This window comes from Ambystoma mexicanum, chromosome 6q (genome assembly GCF_040938575.1).
Source record: "Ambystoma mexicanum isolate Mex_15411 chromosome 6q, UKY_AmexF1_1, whole genome shotgun sequence".
Lineage (NCBI taxonomy): Eukaryota > Metazoa > Chordata > Amphibia > Caudata > Ambystomatidae > Ambystoma > Ambystoma mexicanum.
In genome coordinates this window covers 1,357,791,662-1,357,816,298 of record NC_090937.1, presented here as the reverse complement: position 1 = coordinate 1,357,816,298, position 24,637 = coordinate 1,357,791,662, and the positions used below count along the sequence as shown (strand labels likewise).

At 43.2% G+C, this 24,637-nt stretch overlaps 1 protein-coding gene across 3 annotated transcripts in view; it reads right to left on the bottom strand.

Annotated features, from left to right (window-relative positions):
• EVC (EvC ciliary complex subunit 1) overlaps nt 1-24,637 on the bottom strand; it is a 946,714-nt gene that overhangs the window by 467,655 nt on the left and 454,422 nt on the right. For all 3 annotated transcript variants that reach the window (XM_069631973.1, XM_069631974.1, XM_069631975.1), the window contains one exon: nt 9,166-9,378. In XM_069631973.1, the coding sequence (XP_069488074.1) occupies nt 9,166-9,378 (213 nt within the window). The remainder of the gene's footprint in view (nt 1-9,165; nt 9,379-24,637) is intronic.

The following is a 24,637-nucleotide window of genomic DNA, read 5'->3' as shown; positions in this document are numbered from 1 at the left end:
GCTGCACTAAGTTCCCTCAATGAGAAACGGTCTCCATTCCTGTTCTTGTAACATTGTAGCAAATTGGGTTTCCAATAAACATAGCTAAGAAGCCACCTGGCACATTTGCAGTTATCAATTCCCAGTGCTTCCTGTCCTAAAGCCCGTGTCCTGGCCATGGAGCTTTGCTGCGTGGAACAAATAACAGGCCTGTTTCAACTAAAAACAACCGTAGGCTTCAGGGTACCTGTTGCTCCGGTAATATTCGCAAGAATGCGTTTAAGGCATTTTCAGAAAATATGCCTGGAGCATAAAAAGGAGCTTACTCATCCGGCCTGCAGATGGTGTGTGATGCGCATGGAATGACAAGTACGACGGCGCGCCGACCGCGCGCTCCTCCGGCAAAGAGAACTAGACATATTTTCCATGCATTATCTATGGGGTGCAAGCCACGGGGATATGATGAGAATCGTGGGGAATTACTAAGAAGAAAGCAAGGCTGCGAAATTGCTGTTGTAAATGAGCACTGTCGCAATTTCTTTCTTCCGCGTGACTGTGCAGAGCGATACAAATAAAAGATCACACCACGTGAGGTGCAAGCAACAGCCCGTCAAAGCGCTGAAGAGTGCAACCGCGACCCTGTTAGCATCGTTATTCTCGTCTGCATTGTGACAAGGTGTGAAACACGGCATAAGTTCGGGCGAGGCTCCGCTACTTCTATTCAGCGTCACTGAAAGGAATACTTGCTTATAATATGGCATCGTTCTGCGCTGCCGTTTGTAGGTGTTACCTATCATATCATACTATAATATGAAAGGCCAGATGTATGTTTTCCCGATGCCGTCATGCACAGTAGAGGCTATGTAGTCATGCACAGTAGAAGCTATGTATGTTTTTCCGATGCATGTATGTTTTTCCGATGCAGTCATGCACAGAAGAGGCTGGCCGAACGCACAGAAGAGGCTGGCCGAACGCACAGAATGCTCCGCTAGAGGGAGCTGTTCCCTCAGGATAAATAGTGATCTTACTGTGTTAATGAAACCTGTACAGGGGCCTGTACATTAATAATAATAATAATTAATAATCTACAAGCTGTCACAACCATTTATAGGGAGGTTGGTGACAGCTGTAGCTCTCCTTATTCGCTCATTAAATTTAGCACAGCCCGGCCGATTTCTGAAAGAGAAATAGAAATGTTATGCTGCTATAGGTTACCAGTCATTTGGTCGAGAACCAAATGGTCGAATGACCATTTGATCGAAGTAAAATGGTCGAGAAAAAAAAGGTCGAATTTTTTTTTATTATTTTTTATTTTATGGGGAGGTTCGCCCCCCAACCCCCTTTTTTCTTCATGACAAATATTTTTAAGCAACCAAAACTTAAAAAAATATATATAAATAAATAAATAAATAAATAAAAAAAAAAATCGACCTTTTTTTTTCGACCATTTTGATTCGATCAAATGGTCATTCGACCATTTATTTTCGACCATTTGACCGGACATCGCTGCTATAACAATCAGCAGTTTTACAGCATTCTTCTGCCACTGATGAGACCTCTTGGCTAAGCCTGGGCCACATTATTTGTCCAAATCCCGAATGACCTGAATGTTTACTTCTTTCAGGATCTGCCGAACTTCCCAAACGTTTAAGAGATTTGGATAAACGAGTTCAGACAGGACCCATGGCCTGGTTATATATATATGTATTCCCTATACATAAGAAATCTGCTGGAGTTCTTCAGTAGACACTTGCCATCTTTCAGAGAGGGACAAGTGTGATGCGGACTGCTGTCTGTTGCTGTTTGAGAGCTGGAGCATTTCACTGTCATTTTTACGCAGGGCTTTTTGGACTTTGAAACAAAACATAAGCGCTTGTTGTGCACTTAATATTTTAGGAGAGAACTTGGGTATGATGATTTTAGGCAGTGCTTTGTAAGCACTACATTAATCAATCTGCATTTCGCAGAATGGCAAAATGAGAGGTTTTACTTTCTCTGCCAGGAACTCAAAAATTCATTTGCAAACATGCACTGTGACAGCTTGACTGAACACACACTCACACACAAGCGGCTGAATTTATTTACACAACTTTAAAGGGTTTAGCAAAAATGTAGAGGTGCTGTAAAATTGTTGGAGGTGGTGGGCATTAGTGTCAGGTTGATTGGCTGTGTGACACAACACACCACCTGCCTCAGCACAGTGAAAAGTAGTGCTGGGTCCCCTTATTTGAATGGGCGCACTCACATACAAAACATTCAGTTTAATTGATTTTTGGGAACAAAAAAAAAAGTGGGTGCAAGAAAAATCATTGGAGGCAGTGGCCTTTAGTGGCAGGTGGCCCAAAACAACACTTTGAGCACAGCAGACTAGAGTGGGAATTTGCCCCAGTCCAGCTTCTTTGAACGGGCAGGCTCACACACATAAAAAGCAGTTGAATTGTTTTAGGGGAGAGAACATTTTGGAGTGCTGGAAGAATTGTTGAAGGCAGCAGTGGTGACCATAGGCTGTGAGCATACAGCATTCCATCCTTTCGAAAAAAGTCATGGCAGTGCCTGTGGGTTTTAAGACAAAAATCACCACCAACTAAGATGACATTAGAGCCAGCAAACAAACGTGGGCAGAGGAGAGGAAGGCACCAGAGAAATGTTGTACTGTTCACTGCCGAAAAAGTAGCTACTGCAATTGCTGGGGATGCATGAATCATGGGTAGCAGAGTAGTACAACGTTGGTCAATGGCCACAAGGTGTAGATCCACCACTGCTACAAGTACTGCAAGCATTGAAACTCCAGCTGTGAGGGTGGCAACTCGTCTTTCAAATAGCATGTCTGGATCAGCTGTTTCTGCCAATTCAGTGCAGTCAGCCCAAACCCCAAGCTTCTTAAGATCAGTCTGGCATCAATAGGAATGCATCCTATGATATTTTGTTGCAACAGACCAATTTGCATGTCCACATCCTGCAGGGGTCCACTGAGGTGAACCCCGGGTCCTGGGGTCCTTTAAGACAAGGTTGCAATACTTAGAGTTGGATGGGGATGCAGAACTTACTCATACATCAATAATCAAACCGACTCAGGAAGTTGGCAAAACTTAGTACTATTTTATCAACAATTATCTAAAATAGGGAGTTACAACGGACATCAACAGAAGTTAGCTCAATTTCTCGTACTCAAAGCATTTAATGAAAAAACAACCTTCTTATACTAAACATGTGTCACTACTGACGTCAACCTACGTTGCAAATAAGAAAAACCTACTAGTGGATGTGGTAGGCTTAAAGGCTATAGACTTGATCAGTCCACTGCTGTCATATTCCTTCATCTCTCTGCGGGTTCTTTCTATTTTTGCTCTCCAGTGGGATATGGGCACCCTCAGCCCAGGTTAGTTTGTTTATTCTATCCCCTCTTGAGTTCTGGCTTTTCCCAGGCCCCCGTGGGAGCTGGGTTTACTCATCCTAGTTCACCGGGTTTATTTTTATTTTTTTTAATTTACATTTATATAGCGCGCAAGCAGCCCAGGGGCATTGAGGCGCTGTTACTTGTAATAACTTAGTTACATGGTACATATGATAGCGATTGTTGACACATTATGAATAGTACAAGAAATCATACTGTTGTTACAAATATTGCATTTGGTCGTATATTACAACATATATGATAAGTATTCGTGCTGATGTGTCGGTCCTTATGTGAAGAGGGTAGTTTTCAGTGTTTTGCGGAAGGTGGTGAGGGAGTCCTCGCCACGGATAGTGGGAGGTAGGGCATTCCAGTGGGTGGGCGCGAGATAGGGGAAGCTGGATCCACCCGCTTTTACTCTTTTTACTAGTGGCACAGAGAGCATGTTGGTGTACGGGGATCTGGTTGGCCTGGTAGTGGAGACAGGGTGGATCCTTTGAGAAACGTATGCAGGAGCAGTGAAGTGAATGCACTTGTGGGTCAGTGTCAGGGCTTTGAATACGATCCTTTCCTTTATTGGGAGCCAGTGGGCTAGTTTTCTGGCTTCAGAGATGTGTTCTCTTTTAGCAATGGCTTGGGCTGCCCGGAGAGCATTGTTCTGTATTACTTGTAGTCTCTCTAAGTTTTTGTTTGAGGTTCCTAGAAAGAGTACATTGCAGTAGTCTAGCCTGGAGCCGGTGATGGCTCTGGCTATGTTGGTGCAGTTCTCTTTGGATAGAAAGGGCCTGATTGCGTTGATAAGTTTAGCATGATATGCAGCTGCGGATGCTATTGCGTTGACTTGTCTATCCATGGATAGGCTGGAGTCCAGGTAGACTCCCAGGGTTTTGACAGAATCGGAGAATATGTTATCTCCTCATGGGGCCTTTCTTTCTCAGCCCCAGGTGAGCTCTTGGTATTGGAGTAATAGCTTGAATTAAAAAAAACAGAACATGAGAAAAAGCTGAATTCGGCACTGTTGAAAAGCATGTATAAAAATAAAGTTGTGTAAGGGTAGTGGGAGTCGCGGGGGTGTCCCCTGCGCCCATTGCTTGACGTTAATGGAATTCAGGGGTGGCAGGGGTGTCCCCCGCATCCCTAAAAAGGAAAGCAGGGCACAAATAAAGTTTTTTAAAAAAGAACGACAAAAGCACCCTGCAGCAGAGGTGCCGCCTCTCAATGGGGAGGCATAACCCGTGTTGCAGGGATAGAGCTGTGCAGAAGAGAAGCAGGTAAGTCGGCGACAGAAGTAAATATGGGTGGTAGGGTGGTGAAGGGTGGGCGTTGATGTGCATGATTAATGCTTTACGAGCATGTCAAATTCGTGATTTTAGAATTCGACATTTTCATGTACAAAATAATCACGTACATCCGAGCTCTTGGCTAATTTGGCCTTAGTCAGTGGGTTTATGTTATGCCCTCTCAGAGTCTCCCATTTCTCAGCCCCCAGCAGGCCATTGACGTTTTAAGCCTCGTGTTCCTGTTGGCCACACTGCCCTCAAAGCATGTACCTTCTCTCCTGCAGGGAGAATCATGGTTGGCGTTGAGATCTCCGGGCCTGGTGGTTCCGCTGCTTTGCTTCCTCTTAGGTTTGTGCTCATTCAACATCCTTGGGGTCCCTGCCTTCGACAAAGCTGTTGCCATGTCCACAGAGCTCTCGCTCTCTGACCACCATGTCTGCGGAGTGCTTCTCCTTCCTCTGTCAGAGGGTCTTCCTCAGTTTTTCGCTTCTGGGCACAGGCTGGCCTTCCAGACTTCCTTCTGCTGGATGTTCTCCCCTTGATTTGCTATTCCTCAGGGTTTAAGTTACTCCCGGGAACTGAGAAGAGGATTCCATTGGCCATCAGCATTATCAGGAGTCGGTAGCGAGCAGATGTCATTCACCAAGCCATCAACCTTAAAGGATCTCTACCTATTAAGCAGACCCTCCAGCTTATAGCGATTTTGCGATCCCGCAAAATGCTGCGAAAATGACCATTTTGCGAAATTGCTGTTTTGTGCAAAAACATCTTTTAAAAAAAAAAAGTTACTTTTTTTTTAAGTAATCTACACAAATTACTGTTTTGAAAAAAAGAATCCTCAGGGTGCCAGGTTCTCAACTTTTTTTTTCTTTTTACACAAGAAATGAAATCACATGCGCCCCAAAAAAGTGCAGCCCAATCCACAAGGGACACATTAATGGGCACATCTTATATGCGTGCCCATTCAGATGGCCTTTTTCACCTCCTTGATCAAATAAAGTGGCGTTTCTGTCAATTTAAAAGCGCATCCCTCATTTCCAAGCAAAATGCACTTTTAAATGTGCAGAAATTGTAGGCAACCCTACGCACACGGGATGTGGGGCTGCCACTGCACGACAGGGTCTTTCCTGAACCCTGTCGTGCATTTCTTTTAAGGTATGAACCGCTGCTGAGTCGCTTGCATTTCTGTTCCTCAAACAGGATAAAAATGCATTTTTTGGGTCGCATTTTACAGCGGCAGGCACCTGGAGTCCCTGTCCCTGTGAAAGACGCTGGGAGCTTGCAGTACACTGTCGGGAGAGCGATTCTATGCAAAGTACGGTCCAAAATCTATCAAATGTTAGAATTTGACCAATTTCGTCCAGTACTATTCGATCGATTTTTATAAATACTGAACATGTGTTGCGGGAGTGTCACCCGCTCCCCATGTTCAGTATTTTTATGTCTAGGGTGGTTGCAAAAGTGTTTTCCCCTTTTTCCTCAAAATTGGAGGCGGGGACAGAAAAAAAAGAACATAACGAAAAAGGGATCCTGCGGAGTCGGATCCGACCCGCGTTAGAGGGACAGATCAGGCACCGCAGGGTTGCAGGGGAAGCGGCAGCGACCAAGCAGTTAAGTAGGGGAGGGGGTCGGGTGGTGGTGAAAGGTACATTTTGGGTTGTTTGGCTGAAGTGCAAATCAATTCACAGCAAAATTGACAACAGTCAATTCCGCCGCAAATAATTACACTTCGGTCAAACAACCCAGAACACCATTCAAGGCAGCTGCCAGCGCACAATTTGCGCTACAGCTCAAGCCTGTGGAAATGCGCCGGTCACCTTTGAGAATAAGGTGACATGCTCATTTCCAAAAATGGGTTGTCTAAAAATAGCATATCCTCTGTTCTTTTTTTAAATGCCCCATTATTTGAGGAAATGGGTCAAAATCTACATTTAAAAAAATAAACAAAATGGTTACACTATGAGAGAGAGGGAGAGTGATGGGTGAGATGTGAAGTGATAGGCAAGAAAGCAGAGGAAGAGCAGTGGGTCAGAGGAGGAAGTGCTGCACAAGAGAGCAGAGGAAGCAGTGATGCGGTGGGCAAGAAATCTGAGAGCGAGCATAGGTACAGAAAGTAGAGGGAGCGTGTGGTCAGTGAGCCAGAAAGCAGAGAAGAAGCGGTTGGCCAGAAAGAGGCAGTGAGCTGAAGATTGGGAAAAAGGATGAGGGAAGAATGCAATAGAATGGGAGAAAAGATGCAAGATGCAGAAGCAGCACAAAAGAATGAAGGACTTTATATTGAGGGAGGAATTGTAGAGTGTAAGTTGTGAGTTGGGAATATGATTTGGAGTGTGGCAGGGGCTGGGCAGTGCAAATTGTGACATTACATAGCACGTGATATTTGTATGACACAGTGAGAGGTTAAGGAATGTAAGCTGTGATGGACAGTTGGTGAGATGTGTGTTGGTGAGAGAGGTGTGTGGGGGATTGGAGAACATAGAATTGATAATGATCAATTTAGTTAATACTATTAAATAGGCATGAACATTAAACCAGAAATGTAGCCAAAGCAAACACTGTTCTGCCAAGCCAGAGACATCTGGGACACTTCCTATTAAATTAATACAAAAGATACATAATAATGATACCCTGGCTCCCTTCTAGCCTTGCACTCTGCCTATTTCCTGCAATGTGGCAATCTTACACCCTCCAGTTAATACAAAATGTCCCGCAAGAAATAAAGGTTTGTGCCGCACAATTTGCCATTTCATGCCGCAAAATCCTGGAAGGTATGATTAAGGATCCGATTACTGCCCATATACACAACAAGCACTTAAGTCTGTTAGGGAGAGGGAGCTGTGGCGGAATCACGAATTTGGTATCCCTTGTCCACAGAGGGGCATGGTTTCCCCATTGGGATCCCACTTGCTCTGAGTCCTACGGAGGGTTTGCATAGTGGGCTCACCTCCCTAATCTCAAAGGGGGTGGGTTCCCCTCGGGGAGAAGGGACACATATTCCTTGGAATCATCACGGAATCTATATGGGAGCGTGGAGAGGGAGCGAGGGAGAGAGGGAGAGAGGGAGAGAGGGAGAGAGGGAGAGAGGGAGAGAGGGAGAGAGGGAGAGAGGGAGAGAGGGAGAGAGGGAGAGAGAGAGGGAGAGAGGGAGAGAGGGAGAGAGAGGTTTGGACCCAGGTGGCATGGGAAGACAGATGTTTTCTTACAGGTGCATGGCATTTTTACCGGCATTTTTGGGTAAAGCAAATCCAACTTCATGAGTGTTTTTACACAGTGGAGGGTACTTCAATATAGATATTTTCATATAGGGCATTGGAATTTGTGCATTTACGCACATTAATGGCAAAGCCAATATGTTACGTGTTCGTACCTTGGGGTCGGGAGGGCATGTGTAAAGCCAGCAAGAACATGTTTCGTTAATGTGGAATGCCATTTCTTTTACTGGCGTTTAGGCCAAAGCCAACATGATGATTATTCTTGTAAGGGGGAGGGACATTTGTGTAGCCAGCAAGGGAATATTTCCTTTTTGTGGCACTGCTTATTTTAACTGGAATTAAGGCAAAGCTAACAGGAGTATGTTCTTACACGGAAATACTGGCATATATAGGGAGAGGCAGCATGAACACTTTCTTATCGTATCATTATGGGCAAACCAAACACAAGTATGTTCTTATGTTGGAATACTAGCACGTATAGATGCACAAGCATGGACATGTATGAAAACAAGTGACATGAAAAGTTTTTTTACACTGGCAGAATGCTGACATGTAGTGGGCAAAGGATCATGAAAAAACGTTGGTAAATGCTCCTGACTTTTGTTGTTGACGTGGCAACCAATAGATGCTTTTTCATGTCTTACCCTATGAAACGGATTGTATACTGTGTGGCTTTTCACCTAACTTTTCATAATCAGTGTGCTGTAAAATGCACCATTTTAACCATTTATGGGAGAGGCGTAGGGAATACCACTGAACCCTTCTTGGTTGGTGCGGGCTCCTTCACATTTGCCCACTGGAACAACAAGCCCCATTCCCTCTGCGGGATCCCCTTGTGGTTGGTCCAACTACGTTAGCTTCAGGCCCCACTTGTTAAAAATTCCTGGATACGCCTCTCTGCACACACGTGCGCGTACACAAATAGTATATACACACAGGGTCGGATTGGGCCATAAAATTGTCTCGGGCGCCAATGAGAAAGTGGACCACCGTTGTAAATGGCTATTCATTCCTTTTGTGACACTGTTTGAATAGTACCCAAGGGGTAGTTGTTTCATAAAATGTGATGCAAATTGTGCATTTCAAAGAATATTCAGCAACACTGGTCAAAACTATTAGCCACAGAGTGAAGTAACTCATCAAACTGGCCTACATTGGCCAAAAACGTGACCCGCTTAGATCTAAAAAATGGGCCCACACCACACCAGCAATTTGCATTTTTGGTTCGGCCATGGGCCTATTGCCCTATAGGCCAGCCTGAGCCTGTATACATATTACACAGTGTGCCACTTGGAGTTACCTGCTTTTCTTGCAGCAGCTGCTCTTGAAAGAGCTTCAAGCTTCTTTTCCGCTGAGTGTCGGCTTTTTCCAGCTCGTGTACCAGGTTTTGTCGCATTTCTTGCCTCAGAGTTTCGCATTCTCCTGAAGTGAGAGTAGTGATGGAGGGAAGAGTTTTCAGAAGCAGTTCCTTGACCAGTTTCTCAAAGGCCTGCGAAGTCCCAGAATACAATTCCTAATAAAAATATTTTAAGAATAATATTTTGTCAGGGTGATCTCACAACTCGTAAATCAATGCAATGTGCAGCTTGTCATCTTCCCTTAAAGAACACACTGGGGTCTGATTCACAGAAAGCATGTTGTAATGGTGCATGCCCATTGGAAAATGCTCTGTGAATGCTCTGTGAATCAGGCCCTGGAAGTCCAAGTGTTTAAGTCCGATTACACAAGCCAAACCTCTTGGCCTAGTCAATGGTTGTTTTCAACAAGGCTTTACGCGTACTGGTTACAAATACCATAGCTAAAGCCACACTTGGTTGAGGCGTTTTCATTACCTTGGTCAAGGCATTTTCATTACACCGGTAGCACATAAACTGCTCAAATTGAGCCATTAACTCTCAGAAGACTGTTTTGAATAAAAAACTGGCAGGCACTTTGAGCACACAGTGTGATATTACGGCTTGATAAATCTAGCTCAAATACATCCCAGGAGTATGTGTTTAGGGTGGGAACGGTCAGGAAGTGGGTGGGAATGGCCATATTCTCGGGAGGATAGTTCAGGAGCACTGTGCTCGCCTTGGACGCAAGACGACACGGAGCACCACAGGTTCTATCCCTGGTCCACACTTAGAAACCTCTGGGTATTAAGCGCGTTATAAATAACCTATCATATCATATCATAGGGATTTGCATCAACACAGGCAGCCAATATGGGTGGTGTAGGGATTTTCATGCAAAAAGAGCAAAAGTGGGGGTTTCATTGGGTAGTATGTAAATGCAGCCATTTCAAAGTAGGTGCAAGGCACAGCTTTTTAGCAATAAGTCAGCAAGCAATAATATTTGGAAAAGCATTTAACCAAACAATCAAAATGGGTTTTGTTTTAGAAGCATTTAGTACAGTGTGCTGTCATTTTAAAATGCAGAAAATGTGCATATTTTATAATATGGATGTTTTCATCTGTGTGGGACTGCATTGGAAATATACAGTTAACTAATCCTATACTAATTTGTCCCACTAACATATTAAATTTTCTTCTAATATATAATGCAGTTCATTAAACACAGTGAAATCCATTTAATTTTAGTGTTCTTCTATGGAGAAAAGAAAAATGTGCGACAGGAAAAGGAAATTTAAACAGTTGCTTTGCTGGGCTGAAGTCTCCATTGTCCTGACAGGCGAGGAGATAGTGCAGGACATTCTTGTAATTTGATTGGTAAATGAAGGGGTGGAAAAGCTGATGTCAAGAGGGGCCTGGCCTAAGAGTGACAGACAGAGAGAGTTTTTTTTAATGAGCTGGGCTGCAAAAGATAGGCAGAGCTGTTTGGGATCTGAATGTGAACAGCCAGGGATCCAGGTGCTGCTGATGTCTGTTTGAATGAGGGCTCGGTGAATGCAGCTTTGAACACAGCTGGCAGCCCATAAAAAGGACAGCTTGATAGCATTGAAACTGGAGGAGTTCCGAATTCTGCCTGTGAGGTCGCGCTGATAAGTCCTGACGGCAAGAGCTTTAAACTTTGCCTACCTGGGTGAGTGAAGTTAAGTGAGGAGTACATGGGTGGCTGACATGTAATTAGATTAGCTTAGGGTGCTGAAGTTATAACAAGAAATGATGTATTTTTGATATAAAAAGTATCAGATTTCTCTCTGCATAGTTGCTATTGCGAAGTGTTTGTTTCTGTTTTTTTTTCTTCTTCTCAGTTATCTTTTGTAGGCTTGATGCTGTGACAAACGTGGCAAGAGCAAATGATTGTAACATCACATAATGTAACCTTGTTTTCATGGTTGTGTAATACATTGTGTACTGAAAGTATATCGGGTTTTTCTGTTGTGCTTTATTTCATGTGTCTATTGGTCATTCTTCAAGGGAAAGGCAAATTATAAAGGTTTGATGTTCATGCTGGAGTGCTAAAGCATTTGCCATTTTATCACCAGTGCTAAAGGTAGTAAACAAGGAAGAGCATATATATATATATATATCTCTGCAAGGTAGGAAGGTGTGTGGATGTGTTTTGAATGTGCTTTTCTCTGTCTGATGTGAAGAGAAAGCGGTGCCTCAGAGCACATAAGTTACTGAATGTACATAAGTCAGTAACATGGGTTACATACAATAAGTGGCATTCTGAATAAGCTCACTGGGTTCCCTAAAGGTGCTAAGTCCAAAGAGTACCTGCAGACAGCCAAAGGTGGGTCACAATTACAATGAGGAAAGTTTGTTCTATGATGGGGCAATAGTATAAAAAAGACACCACTATACCACAAAAATAAGGCAATTCTAAAAATACTACCAAAAATAAGATCCCACTAAAATTACTGTTAATATAAGATAATATATTATCATCAAAATAGGGTAATACTGAACTATCTCTAATGGTAGGAACAGTTTACTGCCAATATACCGCCAAATTGTTGCAGTAAGAAAATACTGCCAAATCCAGAAATTGCCCCAAAAGAGAAAAACCCCAACATAAATGGTGCGTTGGCCCTGTGGGAACAGACTGTAAAGCAACTACTGGGTGTGGCGAGTGTGTCCCACACCGCCATACGTGCATACGTGCATTAAAGGGAACTCATTTTGTGAGAGCAGTGTGACACTGAAAGTGAATCTCAGGATGTCTCAAATTGATGCCACATTCCCAGAATTGGTGAAATATTTAGAGACAAAATTATATGCACAAAGTTTATCAAAAGAAAATGGAACAAAGGAGAGAAAAATGTCCTTTCATTTACTGATGTGCTTAGCCAAGAGTGAGAAGCGCCTGAGAAAAGTGAGTCCTGAAATCAGTAAAAATGTGCACTTTGTGTGCATTGGAGGAAGTTGAGGACAGGTATTATGCTCCCATTACTATGGAAGAGAAGTGCAACACATTTGCAATGATTGACACAGGTGCACAGGCCACAATTATGTCCAAATAATTGGTAAAAAGTATCAATGAGGGGAGATCCCCCCCACAGAATCAGATCAAAGTGAGACAAAATGAAGGCCCAGTACATAACTTTAACAGTGAGGAGGTACCCATTGAAGGTGTCACTGAAGTCGACATAAAGATAGGAAAATACAGAATGAGACAGGAAGTATTGATCACATCTATTTGTGAAATTCCATTCTTGATGGGAACAGATTGCCTGAAAAGATTGTCACCTCTCATTGATGGGGTTAAATGGGGTTCTGTGGTCTTTAACCAAAAAACCATTAAGGCCTAGGAAAATAAAGTCACAAAACAGCAGTATAACCAAATGCCATAATGTTGCTAAATCAAATGATGCAGTGTAAGTGTATCTCCAGAATAGCTGTGTGCTGTTATTTTAATGTGTCAGGACAAAATGCAAAGTGAAAAAGAAAAACAATCCATGCAGATTTATTTGGATCCTAGGGAGAAATGGCAAACTGAAATAGATCAACACACATTGCGGTTCTATTTAAAAGAAGAGAAGTGCAAACAAAACACCATCCCTAAAGCAGACACAGAAAAACACATCACCATTCTTGCTGAAATACGTACGGAAGATGAGCAGCCATGGATTCATGTTGGTATAAATGGCCATTCTGAAGTGATAAAAGCCACTTTGGCACTTGAACAGGAAAGGAGTTTTATTAATGAGAAATTACTTCAGAGAATAATGGAAAGGGAGGAGATCCCGAAAGTTTAGAATTAAAAACCAATACATCTCTGGATTGGACAAAATTTTGAAAATCGAATTGCAGGAAGGTGCATGCTAAAGATTATTGTTGGACAGAAAACCATACACCACAATGTGAGTGAGTGGAACACAAAATTATTTTTACCTGGGCAATGATATCATGCACAGGATGTGTGTGGTGTTAGATTTCCTTAACCAAAAGGTATGGTCCCGGCTAGAAGGGCCTGCACCTGAATTTGAAGATAAAAGAAAGGCTTATCATTGTGCACAACTGGTGCCATATGCAATTGAACTACAAGTGAAGACGGATATTACTATTCCTGCATTCACCAGACAGGTTGCTATAACACTAAAACACAAAAATGGACAGCAAATGAAGGATTCTGATGCATGTGTGTGCTTGAATGAGTCCAGAAACAGGGTTGGACTATGAATATACCCCATTGGTAGATATTGGGGAGGGGTCAGTTAAAATCATCGTGGATAATAAAGGGTGTCAAGACATTTATTTAGAAGAGAATTCCATGCTAGGAATGGCAATACAAAAATCACATTATACTGCAGATTTCAACAATATGGTGATTGGAAATATCCCTGCGAGATATGTAGATGCACTGGGTGTGTGGCCAGAGTACCTGGATTCTCAACCTAAAGAGATGTTCAAAATTCAGACTGTGTACCCTTATGATTCCAATGAGACAGTGTGCTGTCACCAGGAGAATTGCATATTATTTGATTTAAATGAAAATGAAACCGCAAATCAACACATTGAAATGGAGGCTGATATGCCAAAATATTTAAAAGTGGCAACTCTGCAGAGATACAGCCACACAGTTGGAAGAAAGCACATAGGTTCCCCTATTGGAGGATTTTCCAGAATTTTTAAAAATGGTAGGGGAGCAAATTCTGTTAGCAGATGCCTGTGATAACAAAGAGGATAAGAATGAATTGAGAAAAATATTTATGGAATTTAAGGAAGTTTTTACCAAAGACGCATATAATTGCGGCCTAACTGATTTACATTTTGCCACATTACCAGAGGAGTGTGGTAGAAATCCAGTATTTGTGCGCCAATATCGATCGACACTGGCATGCTTGGAGTCATTGGCAGAGATAATTAAAAACTTAGAGTCTAGGGGAATTATCAGACCCATTCATAGTACCTCCAACACTCCCATTATGGGTGTATTGTAGCCAAATTGTCAATGGCGTCTGTGTGCAGACCTGAGGGAATGAAATAAAAGAGTGCCAGTGTCTAGATGGCCGCTGCCATTCATTGATCAAGGCCTTGCCCAGGTGCATGGGCCAAAGGTGTTTACCACGTTAGATCTTACATCTGGGTACTGGTGTTTGCCATTGGCAGAAGATATTCAGAATTTGTTTGCATTTTCATTTGATATAACGCAATACGCTTGGTCCAGAACACCATTTGGGTATGGCAATAGTGGGAGCGAATTTGGTATATTTTTGAGAAAAGCTATGCCAGATGCGGCAGAAAGCGGGACCATAGTTTATGTGATGATGTCCTGATAAAAAATGAAATGATATGCAGTCCTGCCTCTTGTAAGGATGTAATTACTTTGATTAGATGTTCTAAGTGTTCCTTCCAGGTTTTACTGAAAATTACTATGTCATCCAAATAGGCAACCGCATATGGTTTCAGTACCTTGTCCATTAAGGCCTGAAAAGTGGCAGGAGCCCCGTGCAACCCAAACGGTAACACCGTAAAATGAAATAGTCCTTGAGGTGTTGAGAAGGCTGTTTTCTCCAGATCCACTGAGTTGAGCAGTATCTGCCAATATCCTTTGGTTAAGTCCAAGGTACTCAAAAAAGGATGCAGCTCCCAGTTTCTCTATTAGTTCATCTATCCTGGGCATAGGGTAGGCTTCATATCTGGAAATGGCGTTTAGTTGCCTAAAGTCCATACAGAACCGGGTGGAACCATCTGGTTTGGATACTAGTACTACCGGTGAACACCATGCGCTCTTGGAGGGAATAATGGTACCGAGTTTCAGCATGCTATCTATTTCTTGTGCTATTTCCCCTCTTTTTGATTCAGGGATCCTGTAGGGTCTGAGGCGTACAATCTTGCCTGCCTCGGTTGCGATTGAGTGAGTAGCCATATGGGTCCTTCCAGGTACACCCAAGTATGCCTCTGCTACAGGGCCCAAGGTGTCAAATAACTCAATTATTTGGGTGTTGCTTAGTTGTTCCCCCAAGCCCACATCTTGTATGCAGCTGAGTGTGTGACCATTTGTTCTGGGACCGACATCCCTGACAGAGGCATACACAGTATTGCCGAGTCCCCTTCTTCCATAACTTAAGGAGATTAATGTGATAGTTCTGATGTTTGTTTTGTCTATCCGGTTGCTCTACCTCATAATTAACTGGGCCCAACACCTTTGTTATACTATATGGGCCTTTCCATTGGGTGAGCATTTTTTTCGTGTGAGTGGGTAATAACACCAGAATTTTGTCTCCTAATTTAAGTGTCCTAGGTCTGCTTCCTTTATCATAATACTTCTCTTGCTTTTCTTGAGCCCGCCCCAGGTTTTCTTGAGCATAGTCCCCGAGTTTTCCTAGGTGATCTCTTAGTTCATTCACATATTTCGTTAGGGTTGTTTCTTCCTGTTGTTCCCAAGTGTCCTTTAGTAATCCCAAAATAGATTTTGGCTGCCTCCCAAATAATAATTCAAATGGGGAATACCCTGTTGAGGATTGAGGCATATCACGTAAAACCATTAACACTCATGGTAGTACTTGCTCCCACTCCAGACCAGTGGGACTGGTTGCTCTTTTTATCATTTGTTTGATGGTTTTATTATATCTTTCCACCAACCCATCCGTCTGGAGATGGTACACAGAGGTCCTTAAATGGTTGATGCCAAGGGTCTTGCATACTTCCTTCATGACGCTTGACATAAAATTACGTCCTTGGTCTGCAACAATCTTCAGGGGAATACCCACTCTAGCGAAGTATGCAAAAGTACATCACACACTTGTTTGGCAGACATTCCTTGTAATGGAAATGCTTCCGGATATCTAGTGGCATAGTCCACTACCACTAGTATGAACCAGTCTCCTCGGCTGGTAGGTTCCATTGGACCCACAATGTCTAACCCTTTTCTCTGAAATGGCCCTTTGATCAAGGGCATTCTTTGTAAAGGGGCTTGTGCCGGTAAATGGGGGCTTGTTTTCTGACATATAGCGCACTCTTGGCAATATTTGGTTATCTCAGCGTAAACTCCGGGCCAATAGAAATTTTGCAACACCCTTTTTATAGTCATGATCTCTGCTAAATGTCCCCCTGTGGTGTGATCATGTGCCAGCTGAATCAGCCCTTTCCTGTAGGACTGGGGAACCAACAATGGCTCCTTCTCTATGTTATCAGAGCCTTGGGTTACTCGATGGATCCAACCCCGTTTCTCCTTAAAGTAGGGAGTAGTATGTTGGACCCTGCTAGTTTCTAGAGCTTGTTCCCTGGCCCTTTTTAACGTTTGATCCAGCCCGGTTTCTTTTCAAAATGAAGGCATATGGTCCCCACTTTACAATCTATGATGGAAATGTCTTTATACTCTTCCTGATTCATTCGGTTTCTCCTTTTCTGGGTCTTGGATAATTTTTCCCGACTACAGGCCCCCAATAGTTCAGTTTTTGAAAACGGGGCTTCTCTTTACCATCTATCGAATTCAGGTAGATCTGTTCCTATCAGCACTGGGGCGGGCAAGGTAGAAATAATGGCTGCTTTGATTGGTATCTCCTGCCCATGTAATCCCAACACAATGTCTTTAGCTGGATACCCTTTTACATCCCCATGCACGCACTTTATGTCAATGGTTCTCACCTGTTTGCGATCTTGCTCGCTCACATGGGGCTGTATGGCCGTCTGTCGGCTTCCGCTGTCCATCATTGCTTGGCGGGGATGTCCATCCACTATGACCTCTATCACATAAGGCAATCATTTCCTTCTGTATTCCTGCGTTTGAATGGACCCGATTTCCATTGGTTAAGTTTTTGTTTTTCTGGAACAGAATCGCGCAATATGACCCCATTCTCCACACTCGAAACATTGGGTGCCGGTCCTTTGCTTAAGGCAGCCCCATTAGTGGGTCGGGGTTCTGCCTTGTTCCTGTGTTCAGTTCCTGGCCCTCTATCGATTCCAATGCATAATTGGGAAGCTTCCACACTTGGTCTCAATTGGGTGGCCGGGAAAGGTCAGGTGCTCCCTGCCTTCTGATATGCTGTTGCCACGTCTATTACCTCAGCCAATTACAGATGGTGATGTTGCCTCACCCACCTCTGAATGGGTCCTGGTAAGGCATCAATGAATTGTTCCATCAATACTTTATCCTTAATCTGTCCTATTGTGGCTGTGCCTGTTTGCAGCCATTTTCCCGCCAAATCTTTCACTCTGTAGAACAATTGTCTTGGGCTTTCACCTGGTTTCAATCGGGTTTCTCGAAACTTGAGCCTGTAAGATTCCTCATCCATACCAAGTCTTTTCAAAACAGTTTTTTTTAATCCCGGTATAAGGAGTGTCTCCGCTTGGTAGGCCCCCTTCATTACCCCTGTGAGCAGGGGAGCTAGATAGAAGGCCCATCTGTCCTGTGGCCATTGGGCTGCTCTAGCTATTCTCTCAAAATTTACGAAGAAAAAACTGGGGTCTTCTCCTACTTGGTATTTTTGTAATACTGTAGGCGGTATTACTCGATGCGTCCTGGTCGTGGCCACCACTTCTCCCAGTATTCTTAAGGCTTCCCATCCTTGCTCTTGGGCAGCACTTTGCACTTGTATGGCCTGTTGCTTGTCGGCCCGCCTGCGCCTGGTGACCTTGCACTTGTAAAAGTTGCTGCAGCTGCTGTTGCCCTTCTGCAAGTGCCTTTACCACAGCTTCCATGTCTTTCTGCTTGGGCGTTCTCTTGAATCCCACTGCTGCCACCACTGTAAAATAGTAGGCTGTAGTCGGATGCTGGTTTAACAATTCAAGATTTATTGCGGTGTTAACCTTACCAACAGCCCTCATTGTGCAAATCAAAACAGTGCTAGTTTTTATGACGCTTAGTTTCCGTGAAAGGGTTAAATAAGTCCAGAATTCAAAGGAAGTGCCACTTGGCTTCTCGCCTCGTTAAATGGAAAATAGTCAACTTAATTCCATGGACTTTAGCTTTCAGTCTGTCTGACCCTCTTTCCACTGGGTTAAGAAATAAAAAGGAAAACTCCACACGTAATGCACAGTCCTTGAATAATGGTTGACGGCGGCCGCTTCTCCTCAGCGAGTCCGTCTCTGATGAGGCACTCTTCGGTGCCTCTCAGTGAGCCTTCTAGTACGCCCAGTGCAAATCACCTGGGAATTCGTCCAATTCCTCTCTGGTCTCCGGCTCGGCTTGCAGCTGTATTCAAAAATACCTGGTGAAATCTCCGTTGCCACATTTAAACCTGTCTGTGCTCCTCCCTTACATTCCGCCTCCACACAGTTTTCCCTCCCCTTTCCCACACCTGCAGGGCGTTTTCCTTCCTCCTTCCACCCAGTTTCATGCACTGTTTGACCCTACCCTGTACGTCTCTGGGGGTACTTATCTCTATGCGGGCTGACTATATTGTACCCGTGCCAGTCTCTGGTATATCTATCTCTCTGCGGCATGATTGGGTTGTACCAAAGCCATTTTCCTTTTTTTAATTCTGTCTCTGCCCCCTCCTTGGTTTCGTTTCTCGTGGTGGATTCTGGGACATGTAGTTTTATTTTGATTTGCTGGGTTAACCTTTTGTTGGCTGGGTCTCATTACTAGAACAGGGTTCTCCCTTGGCTCTGTTGCCTCTTTGACCACCTCACAGCTCCATTGAAAATGTTTATCATGCCCCAAAGGTTAACCCAAATTAGTCTCCAGCCTTATTCTGACGACATTGCAACCCCTCCTACAGGATTCACAAGGATGAACATTTACCTCAGACTTAATGAAATGCACCCGTAACGGCAAAAGCCCTCAACATCAAGTACTGAGACCGTATTCAGTTCACCCATTAGGTAACCAGGTCACCTTATGTAAATGATTCTACCAAAAAATGGGTGTTAATTTACATATTGTATTCAACAGCTAGTTTACACATTTGGGCCGGTGTGTAATATGTTTAAAATCTCTGCATAATTCTTTAATTTAGTGGTTTGAGTGCAAGCTTGGATTTGAATAATTCTGATGCACAACTTTGTTGCATGCAAGTACATGAATGGGTTGGAGGCTCCTGACGGTTTCATCTGGTTTTGAGATCTAAATATAAACAGTTTAAGGGTGATTACAGGTCAAAGATGACAGCGGCATATAAGAACATGGGTAATATAATCCCAGCAGAAAAAAATATGTGCGCCCTATCTCCTGGTACAGTTCAGACATAGGCCCTCACTATGGGTTTGCCGGTATCCCGCTGGTAATTCCAGTGGGATACTGCCAAACCTGCATTACTATCTCTGCCGCCCAATATCGCTGTATTACCGGGATGTTACAGGCGGCAAAGAGCTGGTAAATTCCCATTCCCAAGGAATCCATGGGATGGTATTGCCAGAATTACCAGCACTACCGGTGTCATTCCAGAAATGATTTGCCGGTAAGGGCCTGATCTATCAGCAGATCAGGCCTGCCGGGAGATCCATTGCCCCGAGTGGCAAAATTGAAGTGTGCCGTTCCAGAAAAACAGGCAAAGCTGGAATTACCAGCATTTTATCTGGACCCCCACACTTGTATTGAGGCCCATTGTTAGGTTAAGTCAGTGAGATTGATACCTTGCTGCCATTCCCATGGTCTCCAGGCGCTCTGGCGAATCTAAAAGAGAGGGGGCTGGGTTAGGTTATGGGAAGAAATGGAAAATGGCTTCGCTGTTATGTTACTGCTCGTCAATTTACTGGCAAGCCAGAGTTTGGAGAATTTAGAGTTCAAGATAAAAACATATTGCCAATAATCAGGTAAGGGAGTGGAAGGAAGTCTGGCACTCACTGAAGGCTAACAGAGCCCATTAGCTCCGGGGAAGATTGAGGAATAAAGGCTGCATCTTCAACTTGAGGATACTCCCCAAACTGGAGAATCAGAAGCAATTAGGGTTATCACTCGGATTACTCCTTAAACTGTGCAGAAACACAGAGCTGTATGGGTTCATATCTTTCTGGGTTGCGTGTGTGCTTGAAAGTGTAAATGTTCATTCCCTGCTCCCTTCTCTGTACCTGCTACTTCATATGCCATGCAAAATATACCGTTCTCTCTCTCACCACTTATCTCTCTAATTCTGACTGTTTATCTCTCTATCTTACCAAAGTCACTGTAGTGTCTTTCACTGCTCATCTCTCCAATATATTACCACATTCACCACTGTCTCTCATTGCTCATCTCTCCAATATCCTACCAGTCACGCTGTCTATCACGGCTCATCTCTCTAATATCTTACCACAGTCACTGCTGAGTCTCTCATCACTCTGCTTTCTAATCCATTACCACAGTCACTGCTGAGTCTCTCATCACTCTGCTTTCTAATACATTACCACAGTCACTGCTGTCTGTCTCATCACTCATCTCTAATATTTTACCAGTCACCACTGTCTCTTTCACTGCTCATCTCTCTAATATCTTACAACAACACTGCAGCGTGTCTCTCACTGCTCATCTCTCCAATATCTTACCACAGTCACTGCAGTGTCTCTCACTGCCCATCTCCTTGATATCTTGCCAGTCACTGCTGTGTCTCCCACCTCTCATCTCTCCAATATTTTACCACAGTCACCACTGTCTCTCACTGCACTTCTCTCCAATATCTTACTAGTCACTGCTTTATCTCCCACCACTCATCTTTCCAATATCTTACAAGTCACGCTGTGTTTCCCATTTCTCATTTCTCTGATATTTTACCACAATCACTGCTGGGTCTCTCACTGCTCATCTCTCCATATCTTACCAGTCTCCCCCTGTGTCTCCCACCAATCATCTCTCCAGTATCTTACCAAAGCCACTGCTGGATCTCTCACCACTCATTTATCTATCTTACCACGGTCACCTCTTTATCTCTCATCTCGCTAATATCTTACCACATCTTACTAGTCACTGCTGTGTCTCTCACCGCTCATCTCCCTAATATCCTACCGCAATCACTGCTGTGTCTCTCACCACTCATCTCTCCAATATGTTGCCATTCACCACTGTGTCTCCCACTGCTCCTCTCTCCAATATCTTACCACAATCACTGCTGTCTCCCACTGCTCATCTCTCCAATATCTTACCAGTCACTGCAGTGTCTCTCACCGTCAATCTCTTAGATATCTCATCAAACATTCACTGGTGTGTCTCTCACCACTCATCTCTCTATCTTACCACGGTCACTGCTTTCTCTCATCTATTTTACCACATTCACTGCTGTCTCTCACTGCTCATCTTACTAATATCTTACCACAGTTACTGCTGTCTCCCTTGCTCATCTCTCAAATACATTACCACATTCACTGCAGTGGCTCTCACCTCTCATCTCTCCAATATCCTACCAGTCACTGCTGTGTCTCCACTGCTCATCTCTCCAATATCTTACCAGTCTCCCCCTGTGTCTCCCACCAATCATCTCTCCAGTATCTTACCAAAGCCACTGCTGGATCTCTCACCACTCATTTCTCTATCTTACCACGGTCACCTCTTTATCTCTCATCTCGCTAATATCTTACCACATCTTACTAGTCACTGCTGTGTCTCTCACCGCTCATCTCCCTAATATCCTACCGCAATCACTGCTGTGTCTCTCACCACTCATCTCTCCAATATGTTGCCATTCACCACTGTGTCTCCCACTGCTCCTCTCTCCAATATCTTACCACAATCACTGCTGTCTCCCACTGCTCATCTCTCCAATATCTTACCAGTCACTGCAGTGTCTCTCACCGTCAATCTCTTAGAAATCTCATCAAACATTCACTGGTGTGTCTCTCACCACTCATCTCTCTATCTTACCACGGTCACTGCTTTCTCTCATCTATTTTACCACATTCACTGCTGTCTCTCACTGCTCATCTTACTAATATCTTACCACAGTTACTGCTGTCTCCCTTGCTCATCTCTCAAATACATTACCACATTCACTGCAGTGGCTCTCACCTCTCATCTCTCCAATATCCTACCAGTCACTGCTGTGTCTCCACTGCTCATCTCTCCAATATCTTACCACAGCCACCACGATGGCTCACACCGCTCATCTCTCTAATATCTTACCAAAGTCAATGCAGTGATTCTCACTGCTCATCTCTTTGCTTCTGCTTCCATTACCTCTCTTCCATTGATTCTCTCGTGCGGGCTTCTACGTGGGCAGGTAGTATGTGTTAAAAGGATGCATGAACACTTTCATGGCGTGATCTAGGACTCATTCACTATCAGGGTCATCCTTATTTGGCCACTCCGTTCACAATATGGTTGCTGATGTCCCGGCTGATGATGGAGGGCATGTGAAGAACTCATGAAAGGAGACCCTAACATCCCCTTGACCTCAATGTAAATTGGGTGATGGAGCAGGACGAGGCAGGGGTGGGAGCATTGGCCATTGCTTACAATACCCGATTCTGGCAACGCTTCAGGGTAGGGCTGAAGGCATTACGGATTTTAAAAGAAATTATGTAGGCATCAGTGCATGAATTGTTGCAAGCCAAGACCAGGTTATAAAGCTGCCAGGATAGATGCACCTAGTGGTTTCTAAACACAGGTGCTTATGAGCTAATTTGTGGGCTGCTCTGCTTTGCCACTTAACAAAATGTGACATTCTCTTACTGGCAGTGCTGTTCATTTATGCAAGTGTGAATCAAATAATGTCACGCTTTGTACTAAAATGGCCTGGCCTTGCACAGCAAACATTCAGCATTCGCATTAGAAATGTTACAAAGAAAGCGAACATTTTAAAAGTGGACACTTATCAGAAAAGGCGATTCATGAAAATCCGGCTTAGTATATTAATTTCCAAAATTGTATTATGAAAACGAAACATCATTATAAAGTACTGGAATCAGACATTACACTTCGAAAATGATCCATAAAAGCTTGACTAAATGTCAACACTGAGCAACATTCTCAAAATGGAACGATTATAATGAATAGGCCAAGGAAGCACTTTAATTGCAAAGAAATGCAAACAGCTTTGCTTCAAAGATACCCCCGAGAGGACAATAGCGAGGCTATTTATTACGAAGTATTTGGAGAAAACATTTTAATTCGAAATTAACCTTAATACCCAAGTGCTTGGACGCTGAATACTTGTGGAAAAAAGTTATTTAATATCTTTGGAAACATTTTAGAGAAAGGCTTTTTAATCAAAACACAGCACCATGTTTTCTCGGATGTAACTTGCTGTGTACAAATTAATTTTACTCTCCAAAACAAATTCATGTACAGCACATTTGAAAATGTACTTAGGTTCTCAGAGCAAAATGATATCATAAACCTTAGTAGATATAGGTTAAAAGAAACAATACAGCCATACACAAGATCACAGAAAGAGATGATATCTTAATGACTATTCCTTAGCATACTGTGATGATCTGAAATGTGTTAGAATTGGTGCTTTAAGGAACCCAGACACGAATGTTGGATTTAACGTCCTTTATGAAGGCGTACATATTTGTACGATATCTTTAACAAAGCATACTTTTACAGTAGCAGAGTCACAGTCTGTTTAATTGATGCACTGTTTTAAAGTAATAGTGACGACCCTTAATTTGTTGAAATGATTTTGATTGAGACTATGCACATGATTGTTTATTTTCTACAGCCATCTATGTGACAGAGAATGATACAGTTCGTAGTTTATGTCGATGAATGTTGTCAGAAGACGGTGCTTCCCTTTGAGTAGACTCACTAGCCATAGCCACGCGGTCTCACATCTCCAGTATGATTATCGAGCTTTAGTGGTTTACTCTTTTCCTTTTAATATTATATAGCTCCATGAATCAAATTCAACACATCTATGCTCGCAGAACACAGTCCACCTTAAACAACTATTGGTAAACATTTGAAGTTTAGCTGTCCAAGCAGGAGGAGACTGTATAGGAAGTGTAATGAAAAAGCCATGTTACAATGCGAAAAGTCATGTGACAAGATAACTGTATAATGCACTCTAAGAATGGCGGGAGGAGGCCACAAAAGTATTTACACACAATGGGGGCCGTTCCATGCTGGTTGGAGGAAGAGCTGAGAAGAGAAAGGAAATAGTTTATATTATTTGTTCATTTGTAAAGTGCCCCTAACCCTAAGGTATCTGAGGGCATAGTTTGTAGTTTACAGTATTGTTGCGAAACATAAGACATTTCATTACAGTAACTTTAGAAATAGAGTGAAACAATTTATGACAGACAGATATAATTATGTATCAAAGGTAGCTTTTACCGCTCCTGTGCAAAGAACCAGGTTTTGACGTTTTTTCTGAAAGTCCAGAAGGATGGCTCTGCTCTTAATGCTAAGGGCATAGAGTTCCAAAGTTTGGCAGCTAGACCTGGGAAACTGTTGCCCCCTTCTTTTTGTAACTTAAATCTGGGAATCTTTAACAGGTGAGTATGTGTGGACCGAGATGGTCTGTTGGATTGATTTCTTGTAAATTTATTCACAAGATATTTTGGGGCTGAGTTAGCGAGACATTT